Source organism: Arvicola amphibius, chromosome X (genome assembly GCF_903992535.2).
Source record: "Arvicola amphibius chromosome X, mArvAmp1.2, whole genome shotgun sequence".
In the NCBI taxonomy this organism is placed as follows: domain Eukaryota; kingdom Metazoa; phylum Chordata; class Mammalia; order Rodentia; family Cricetidae; genus Arvicola; species Arvicola amphibius.
The window spans coordinates 121,597,799-121,608,561 of record NC_052065.1 but is presented as its reverse complement, the minus strand read 5'-3'; the positions used below and the strand labels follow the sequence as shown (position 1 = coordinate 121,608,561).

At 45.5% G+C, this 10,763-nt stretch overlaps 1 protein-coding gene across 1 annotated transcript; it reads left to right on the top strand.

Annotated features, from left to right (window-relative positions):
* Positions 1 to 274: 274 nt before the first annotated feature.
* Gpr101 (G protein-coupled receptor 101) lies at positions 275 to 1,804 on the top strand. The gene has a single exon (XM_038315657.1). It carries the CDS (start codon positions 275 to 277, stop codon positions 1,802 to 1,804), a length of 1,530 nt encoding a protein of 509 aa, XP_038171585.1.
* Positions 1,805 to 10,763: the final 8,959 nt, after the last annotated feature.

The window sequence follows — 10,763 nt, the reverse complement described above, 5'->3', positions numbered from 1 at the left end:
AGGACAAGCAAGAGGAAGAGAATGCAAGAGAGACTGGCAGCAAGACCCCAAGAGTTGGAAAAGGAGAAACTGCTCTGATTGGGGTTGAGAGTGCACAAGGGTCTCAGGGAGGGGCTCTGCACCGCGGTGCTGCTGGGCTCAGAGGCTTGTCTCTGCAGGGCACTAACCCTCCCACGTCTCTCTCCTTCACAGCATAGTGTGCAGTCTGTGCATCTGGCTGCCCACTGGTGCAGAAACTGAGCCGCACCTTGTCTCCCGCCTGCCCGCCATCACCATGACACCCACCTGCACCAACAGCACTGAAGAGAACAACAGCAGCCAAGCGTGCATGCCCCTCTCCAAGATGCCTATTAGTCTAGCTCACGGCATCATCCGGGCCACTGTGCTGTTTGCCTTCCTTGCTGTATCCTTCGTGGGCAACGTCGTTCTCGGTTATGTACTGAACTGTAAGCCGCAGTTAATGCAAGTGAGCAACAGGTTCGTCTTCAACCTTCTTGTGACGGACCTGTTGCAGATTACCCTCGTGGCTCCCTGGGTGATGGCCACCTCCATTCCTGCCTTCTGGCCTCTCAACAGCCAGTTCTGCACAGCCCTGGTTAGCCTCACCCACTTATTTGCCTTCGCGAGTGTCAATACCATTGTGGTGGTGTCAATAGATCGCTACCTGTGCATCATCCACCCTCTTTCCTACCCATCAATGATGACCAGCCGACGTGCTTATAGGCTCCTCCAAGGCACCTGGATTGTGGCTCTCTTGCAGAGCACACCTCCTCTCTACAGCTGGGGCCAGGCTACTTTTGATGAACGTAATGCTCTCTGTTCCATGATCTGGGGAGCCAGCCCCGTCTATACCATTTTCAGTGTGGCATGCTTCATCGTTGTTCCACTGGCTGTTATGATTGGCTGCTACTCTGCAGTGTTTGGTGTAGCCCGTCGGCAGCATGCTCTCCTGTACAACAATGCCAAGAGCCGCAGCTTGGGGGTGATAGCCAAGGACTCTGTGAAGACTGAGAATAGACGGGGAATAAAGAAAAGGGATGAGTTCCAGGATGAGAATGAGTTCCAGAGCGAAGATGAAGGTCAGGCCAAGACTAAGGAAAGCAGCATCAAGGTGGAAGAGGGTCCCATGGAAGCCAGTGGCATTGTCAAGAAGACCAAAGAAAGAAGCCTATATTTAAGTGCAGGTATTTCTGAGTTCAAGGGCAGTGAAGAGGTCAGTAATGGCAGCACGGAGGGACTGGGAACCAGCAGCGAATTCCTAATAGGCAGCACTGGCCGCACAGAGAGCAATCAGTGCAATATTGACTTGGGCGAAGATGACATAGAATCTGGCATGGATGAAACCCATTTCAGCGAAGATGATGCCAAGGCAGTGAACATCCCGGAGAACCTTCCAGCCAGTCGTCGAAACAGCAACAGCGACCCACCTTTGCCCCCGTGCTATCAGTGCAAAGCTGCCAGAGTGATCTTCATCATCATTTTCTCCTATGTGATATCCCTGGGGCCCTATTGCTTCATAGCTGCGCTGGCTGTGTGGGTGGATGTCCAAACCAAGGTACCCCAGTGGGTGATTACCATAATAATCTGGCTTTTTTTCCTGCAGTGTTGCATTCACCCTTATGTCTATGGCTACATGCACCAGGGCATCAAGAAGGAAATCAACGAGGTCCTGAGGAAGCTACTCCGTAAGAATAGGCCCTTTACAGAAGTCAGCCGCCGTGACCTGCATGAAACCGAAGCTGGCATAGAGGGAGGTATTGAAGGCAGGATTGTCCCCTCCTATGATTCTGCTACTTCACCTTAAAGTTAGTTCTAAGGCAAGCGTTTAAGTGTCCACAAAACAAAAACAAAAGCTGCTTTCTTTTCAGTGCACCACCCCCAGTCTCATTAGTGCCAATCCTTACCATTTCAGGCAAAGGTGTTGTGCACACGTCCTTTCCCACGACAAGGCAGGTAAGGAAGAAGTAGAGACTTGAATCTTTCCTGAAAGGTAAAAGCCCGTCAAAGATTGGACTTGAGGATTCCTACCAAATATATATATCTATATATCTTTTTAGGCTCTAAATTTCCTAAAACAAGGGCTGTCTGGTGTGGAACTGTTCTTGGTGTTTATTTTGCCTGCCTCCCCAGAGCTATAACATGGCAGCTTTAGCTCGGAGTAAAAGGGAAGGTGGTGCCTGTGGACAGAGGGACTATTTGGCCTTCAGGTCAAGAACTCATGGACTGGGGCTACATATTGTGTTCAACTGACAGAAAACACAATTGATCAAATCACTTTTGGAGCCCCCAAAGCAGAGCGAGGTGGACAGGTCATCGTATGAGTTGATTTCTGTACTGAAGAGCCCCACGATATGGTGCAAAGACTATAATGCAAACCTTAACAAAGGGGAATTATAAAGTTAGTATATAAAGAAAACTTCTAGGTCCTCCAAATGGATCCAGAAAAATGCATACAGGAAATGGGGAGTTGGTCCAAAGGAAGAAGCGGAGAAATAAGATGTAGCCATGGAGCTAAACAATTGTGTGTTTCTTTTTCTTTCTCTCTCTCCCCTCTTTCTCCATCCTCCCCTCCCCTAGGTGCCTACATGGGCTGTGACTGACAGTGATTTATCGCTAAGCTTAAAAGATACCTGGGTGAAGTGGCTTATTTGATCAGTTTTCTTGTGGGGCAAGAGGTATTTCCTTACAGGTTTGAAAAAGGCATTGAAAGGTGGCAATGCCTAGCCTATTGGTAGAAACGCCTCCATAGAAAACAGGATTTCAAATGTGTTTCTAACATTTTGTTGAAACTGAACTTTCTATTTTATCTTTAAAGCTCAACCCCTTCAAAGTGTAACAAAGAAAACTGTTTGCCCAAATCCAAAATCCAAATGGAACCAGAACCTGTCCAAAGGTAGTAAGTTCATTTGACAGCACACTTAGGTTATAAGGAACAAAACTGGTTAGAGGAAGAAACAGGAAAACTCAAATACACTGAACTTGGCCACTGCGAGGTCACTGGCAAGTTCACTGCTTTTTGGTAAGTAGGGTAAGAATCCTCAATGAACACGACAGTTACAATAGGAGTTAGGTTTCCATCACTGCCTCCCAAAGCCTCCATGTCTTTAGACTATACACATTAAGGGGAAACCACAACAACTTGTACATATAAGGAGGTTTGCCAGGTGAAGACTAATTGCTCTATTTCTTTTGCTCATAAGGAGACAAAAACAAGAATGGTTTTGGTTTGATGCTTCAAACTTGAGTGGATTTCCCCTCTTCGTTTGTTACAACTTTGTGAAAAATCAGTACTTTTGTCTTGTGCTAGTGCTGTGTTCTTTCGTGGTACTTCTTCTAGACGTAAGCTCTAACTGTAAATAAAATGTGTTCTTGGAGTTGTGGAGCTAGATAGTAGGTTGTGTGTGTTCTTAGCTAGTGTCGTCAGTGAACAGTGAGTGATGTGTACATGTGAAGTTAGTTAACAAAATGCATGCAGTATTCTAGCCACAATTTTTGAAGTAGAACCTAGTACGTTTCTTTACCTTTGAAAGTGTATACTGCTGGATATGTAAGACGGCTCCAAGACGGTGCAGCAGGAAGAGGTGTCCCTTCGTTCCTCAAATCCCTGGTACGTGACAAGCAGGAACTTATTTTGGTACAAGCGGTAATTGATGTGAATTAAATTATCATCTTGGCTGAAGTCCACGCTGGCAGTTCTCCACAATGCACCTGGCACTGGTATACCTGTTTTCTTTAATGCATAGAATGCAGACTCAAAGAAGACAGTCCTTTCCCCATAAAAGAGCAAGAACCCCGGGACAGGCTATTGGAGTCCTGAGAGCAGATGAAAAGAACGCTGCAGTTTCAAGACTTAAACAGGAACCGGTACCTGATTGGAAAGTTATTGGACTTGTACTGAATTGACCTATATTGTGACCATCCCTGCCCCCCTAGATAAGTGCCAAAACCCAGAAAAGGACTGCTCTGTTTTTTACCCACTTTGGCTGTCTCAGACATGACGCAGTATTGATAAAGGGACAGTGAGATTTCTCGTGGTGGGGGCCCGGGTTGCAGCTCAGGTGTTTGAAGAGTTACAGTTGTAGATCAAATATATTTACAAAAGAAATAGTATTATTTTATTATATTTTGAGAACAAAAGTATTACAAGAGTATATATACATATATGTGTATATATATATACTCATTAAATCGTTTCTAAAACTGCCTTTAATACCAAATTTCATGTGCTATTTTGAGACTGAGAACAATAGAAAAATTGCACTCAGTCAATAAAACAATTCTCTTTACTACTTTCCATTTTAAATTTAAAAGTTTCCTTTAAAAAGGGTTTGTAATTTAAAAGTGCCTTTTCAAAGGATTTTCAAAACTATAGTCCTGGGACCAAGTTCCCACTGGCACAACTTACCTTCAGGTGCACAAATGGGGTGGAATTTATTGTCCACTTTCAGGAAGAAGAGAAATCCCCTCACAGTCCAATCAAATTTATGAATTGATATTGTTTCATAGGCCAGTAGTCTCAGAGACTCTGCCCAAAGTCAAGGTTTCATGGATTGGATGGCTTTAATTGAATTCTTTCTAAACTGGTTATGATGCATTTATCACTGGACAGGAATAACAGACTCCTGCTTGGGGAATGCAGTTAGATTAACATTTGTGATTTAACTATTATTAAATGTTTGTGTTTCTTAAATAGGTGCTGTTAATCTGTCCTTGGTATTTTCTTCTGAAATATTCTAAATAAAGTGTGATTTAATGTGTGCACCTGGTTTCTATATTGTGCTCTTTGAGAAAAAAGGGGGACACATGACATTCCCATCCCTCCTCTTTTGTGGAGACAGAATAAGCAACTCACTGTGTCCAATTCCCTCCATGGGCAACTGCACTCACGTGCACATACATACACCATTTTTTAAGATAAAAATAAAAAATTATGCAGTAGTACAGAGCAGTAGTCATCAGAAAGGGTTTGTTGGGAGAGACACATAGCTTTGTGCTCAATGAATAAAGAAAATTTCAAAGTGAAATGGGGTGAGCAGAGAGGAAACATGAATGGGGCCAGATACCTAAGGTTCTCACCTGTCAAGTTCATTCCAAAGGCAATGAGGTTTGAATAGATGGGGGCGTTTTAATCTTAAAAAACTTTTTAATATTTTAGAAACTCCTAGTGTTTGAGTGTTCTGTCTGCGTGTTTGTTCACTGTGTGTGTGTGTGTGTGTGTGTGTGTGTGTGTGTGTGTGTGCCTGGTGCCCTCAGAGGTCAGAAGAGTACATCACATGCACCGGAACTGGAGGTATGGGCAGGTATGAGCTGACAAGTGGGTACAGGACATCACACTCAGGTATTCTATAAGAGCAACAAGTTCTCTTAACCATGGATCCAGCTTTTCAAGTGGGATAAAAAAAAAAAAACCTGTACCCTGCCAGGGCAGCACAACAGAGCCAAACCTGTTAGTGCAGGTGTGGGTGAGGCATCAATGTCTGGGCAGGTGGGAGAGCTGACCCTGTGGTTTTAAGAGCAGGAGAACTGTCCTTGACCCCCACCAGCTGCAACACTTGGGAGAGCAGGTCTGGCCCTTGTCAGGGCATCACAAGAGAGCCATCCCTGTTTAACTCAGCTGTGAGCAATCCAGCCCCGAAGTTGACAGCATGGGAGAGCTCTCCCCATTTCTCATCTGTACTGTGGCAACATGGCCTGTGGCAGGTGGGAGAGTTGACCTTGTGGTCATAAGAGTAGGAGGGCTATCCCTGACACCACCGGCAGTGACACCCAGGAGAACTGGCCCTGCACCATGCCAGAGCAGCATAATAGAGCCAACCCTGTTAGCAGAGGTGTGAGAAAGCCAGCCCCGAAGTTGAGAGTATGGGAGAGATGTCCCCAGTTCTCAGCTGTCTTGCAGCAGCACGGGCATGAGCAGGGCAATGAGGCTTCCCTGCCTTTCAATGCCTGAAGTCGATGGGAGAGCAGGCCCTGTGGTCATAAGTGTGGGAGACCCATCCCTGACCCTCACCTCCTCCAACACTTGGGAGAGCAGACCCTGTACCTCACCAGGGCAAAACGAAATACAGCCAACGGTGTGCGTACAGAGGTGGATGAACCAGTCCTGAAACTGTGAGCATGGGAGAACTGTCCCCATTACCCATATGTCTTGTGGTGACACGGACAAGGGAATGATGTCCTCTTGCCTACCCATCAATGGCTGAGGCGGGTGGGAAAGCTGGCTCTGTAGTCATGAGAGTGGGAGGGTTGTCCCTGACCCCCACCAGCTGCAACATTCGGGAGAGCAGGCCCTGCATCTCACCAAGACAACACACTGGAGCCAATCCTGCTATTGCAGGTGTGGGGAGCCAGCCCTGAAGTTGTGAGCATGGGAGATCTGTCCCCATTACCCATCTGTCCTGTGGCAACTTGGGCAGAAGAGAGTTGCCCTCTTCCCCTACCCTCCCATTAATGTATGGGGCAGGTGGGAGAGCTGGCCCTGTTGTCATAAGAGTGGGAGAGTGACCCCTGACCCCCGCCAGCTGTAACACTTACAAGAGCAGGTCCCGCACCTTGCCAGGGCAGCACAATAGAGCCAACCCTGTTAGTGCAGGAGTGGGTGTGCCAGCCCCAAGACTGTGACCATGCGAAAACTGTCCCCATTTCACACCTGGCTGACCAACCCTACAGCTGCTTAGGCCCAGACCCAAGGACATGACTTGGTCTGCCCCACCATCTAGGATCTGCTCAAGAACATGAAGGGGCCTCACCTGCAGACCCAAATCTGCAGGATCTCCACAACATGGGCTCTGCAAGGGCCCAACCTTGATAGGGTAGTAGAAACCAAAGGCCTTGAGTCAAACCACTGACTCTTTTGAAATGAACACCTCCAAGTAAAGATAAAGGACAAAGGGGTTTAGAGCGTGACTCACTGTGTCATACTGCAGCTTCCATAATGAGATTTTTAAGGTTTTCCCTTTTTTTCTTTTCTTTTCTTTTTTATCTTAAACTTTCTTTAATGTTGGAGGTGTGCAGGGGTGGAGGGTAGATACGAAGGAATGTGGGAAAAGAATGGGATCTAGATACATGATGTAAAAGACACATAGACTAAATGAATTAATAATTTAAAACTCTAAATAAAGAAATGAACAGAATTACCCAGTCCCTCAGTTACGGCCACTAGGCTCAAGTCCGTGCTTTCTTATCTCAGCTCAGAGCACCTCATTCATCACCTCTCAGTTTAGCTCACCTTCATTACCCACACTCCCGTCTCTTAGTTCAGCCCCAACTCGCCAGGGTCTATAGGACAGGAGAACAAAAGCACCCTTCTCCAACCCCTAGCCTCAGAAAGGAGTCCTAAGCCTGATACAGATACCACATATGAAAACAGTGCACTGGGGAACTGTGGCCACCAGAGCCCTGGCCCAGAAAGCACCTAGAGAGGGAAGTATCTGGGTTTCAAACTGGAGGGCCCTGTTTTCTAGGTTCTAAACCCCAGAGGCACACCCATGCCCCATTCCCAACCAGCAAAGCCCTAGAGACCTCGGAAGCACCTTCCCATACATCTGACAACACCTGGAGAGAAAAGTATCTGGGTTCCAAACTGGAGGAACCTGTTTTCTGGGTTCCAACCCCCCCAGAGACACATCCCATGACCCACCCCCAACCAGCAAAGCCCCAGAGACCTGGAAACAGCCTCCCCACACACCCAGCAATCCCCCACTGCATCAGTGGCCACCAGAGCCGTGGCCCTTACTGCACCTGGAGAGGTGAGTATCTGGGTTCCTGTTCCCTAGGTCCTATCCCCTAGAGGCATATCCCATACCCCACCTCATCCCCACCCATTAAAGCCCCCAAAGACCTGGGATCAGCCTCCCCATGCTCCCAATCATCCCCCACTGCAACTGTGACCACCAGTGCCTTGGCCGTGACTGTACCTGGAGAGGTGTCTCAATTTCAGACTGGAGGGCCCTGCTCTTTAGGCCCTACTGTCCCACCCCACCCATCAAAGCCCCAAAGAACTCAGAGCAGCCTCCGCAATCCTTCAACAATCCTCCAACACACTCAACACCACAAAGAGCAACATTGACACTGACAAAAACTACTGGCCCTACCACAGCAAGACTTGAACACCAAAATAAAGATGAAGCAGAAGAAAATGACCTAAAAATAACTTTAGGACAATGTTTGAGGCCCTTAAAGAGGAAATGAAAAGTTCCCTCAAAGAAATAGAAGAAAAGACAAAAAAATTGGAAGAAATCAACAAATTCCTTAAGGAAAACCAAGAAAAAAAAACAATCAAACAGCTGAAATAAACAATTCAAGACTTGAAAACCAAAATAGAAACAATAAAGAAAACACAAACTGAGGGAATTATAGAAACAGAAATTATGATAAAACTATCAGGAACCACAAATACAAGCATAAAGAGCAGAATATAAGAGATGGAAGATAGAATCTCAAGCGCTGAAAATTCAATAGAGGAAATAGACTCATTGGTCAAAGAAAACATTAAATCTAACAAAAGCTTAACCCAAAATATCCAGGAAATATGGGACAGCATGAAAAGACCAAACCTAAGAATAATAGGGAAAGAAGAAGGGGAAGTCCAACTCAAAAGCAAAGAAAATATATTCAACAAAATCATAGAAGAAAACTCTCCCAACCTAAAGAAAGATATACATATGAAGATACAAGAAGCTTACAGAACACCAAATAGACTGAATCAAAAAAAAGTTCCCTTGCCACATAATAATAAAAAACTAAATATAAAGAATAAAGAAAAAATATTAAGAGCTGCAAAGGAAAAATCAAGTAACATATAAAGGCAGATCTATCATAATTATACCTAACTTCTCAATGGAAACAAGAAAAGGCAGGAGGTCCTGGTCAAGCATAATGCAGACATTAAGAGACCACGGATGCCAGCCCAGACTACTACACCCAGCAAAATTTTCAATGACTATAAACAGACAAAACAAGATATTCCATGACAGAACCAGATTTAACCAATACCTAGCCACAAACCCCGCCCTACACAAAGTACTAGAAGGAAAACTCCATCCCAAGAAAGTTAACCACATCCATATAAACACAGACAATAGATGATCTCACAGTAGCAAATCCCAAAGTAGGAAAAAAATACACACAATAGGAAGGGTGGATATGGGAGCAGGGAAGCATATATCTTAATTTAAGGAACTACCTGAGGGTTGTCAAGAGACTTGACCCTAGAGGGGTTCCCAGGTTTCCAGGGAGACGCCCCCAGTTAGTTCCTTGGGCAGCTGAGGAGAGGGAGCCTGAATGGGCCAGTTCCTATAGCCATACTGATGAATTTCTTGCATATCACCATAGAACCTCCACCTGACGATAGATGAAGAAAATGACAGAGCCCCACATTGGAGCACCGGACTGAGCTCCCAAGGTCCTGATGAGGAGCAGAAGGAGAGAGAACATGAGAAAGAAAGTCAGGACCGTGAGGGAACCTCCAGCTGGCGACAGATGGGGAAGGTGACTGAGCCCCACATTGGAGCACTGGACTGAGCTCCCAAAGTCCTGATGAGGAGCAGAAGGAGCGAGAACATGAGGGAGAAAGTCAGGAACGAGAGGGGTGCGTTCACTCATGGAGACGGTGGGACAGAACTAATGGGAGATCACCAACTCCAGTTGGAATGGGACTGATGGATCATGCGACCAAACCCGTCTCTCTGAATGTGGCCAACAGCGGGGGCTGACTGAGAAGCAAAGGACAATGGCTCTGGGCTCTGATTCTTCTGCATGGACGGGCTCTGTGGGAGCCTTCTCAGCTTGGTCGATCACCTTCCTGGACCTGGGGGAGTTGGGAGGACCTTGGTCTTAGCATAGAGTGGGGAACCCTGATGGCTCCTTGGCCTTGAGAGGGAGGGAGGGGAGGTATGGGTGGAGGGGAGGGGAGGGAAGGGGGAGAAGGAGGGGAGGGAAGGGGGAGGAGGAGGGGAGGGAGGGGGGAGGAGGAGGGAAGGAGATGGAAATTTTTAAATATAAAAAAAATAAACCATGAGGAAAAAAAATAACATCACCAACAATGAAAACTAAAATAACAGGAACTAGCAATCTCTGGTCATTAATATCCTTAATATAAATGGGCTCAACTCACCTATTAAAAAGATACAGGTTAACAGATTATATACTAAAACAAAATCCATCCTTCTGCTGCATACAAGAAACACACCTCAACCTCAAAGACAGACATCACTCAGAGTAAAGGGTTGGGGAAGACTTTTCAAATCAAATGGACCTAAGAAACAAGGTGGTGTAGATATCCTAATATCTAACAAAATAGACTTCAAACTAAAATCAATCAAAAGAGACAAAGAAGGATATTTCATATTAGTTACAGGAAAAATACAAGTGAATCCTTATATGTAAAAGAAACACTACTAAAGCTTATATCACACATTAAATGGTACACACTAATAGGGGGAGACTTCAACTCCCCACTCTCACCACTCTCACCACTGGCGAGATCTATCAGACAGAAAATTAACAGAGAAATAAGGGAACTAACATATGTTATGACTCAAATGCACTTAACAAACATATATAGAACATTCCATCCAAACATAAAAGAATATACCTTCTTCTTGGGACCTCGTGAAATCTTTTTAAAAAATTGACCACATACTAGGTAACAAAGCAAACCTCCACAGATACAAAAAAATTAGAATAACCCCACACATCTTACTGGATCACCATGGCTTAAAATTAGAATTCAGCAGCAATGCTAACTTCAGAAAGCCCACAAACTC

Bases quoted from the DNA above. Each gene is read 5' to 3' on its own strand.
- Gpr101 (XM_038315657.1), top strand. From the start codon at position 275: ATGACACCCACCTGCACCAACAGCACTGAAGAGAACAACAGCAGCCAA.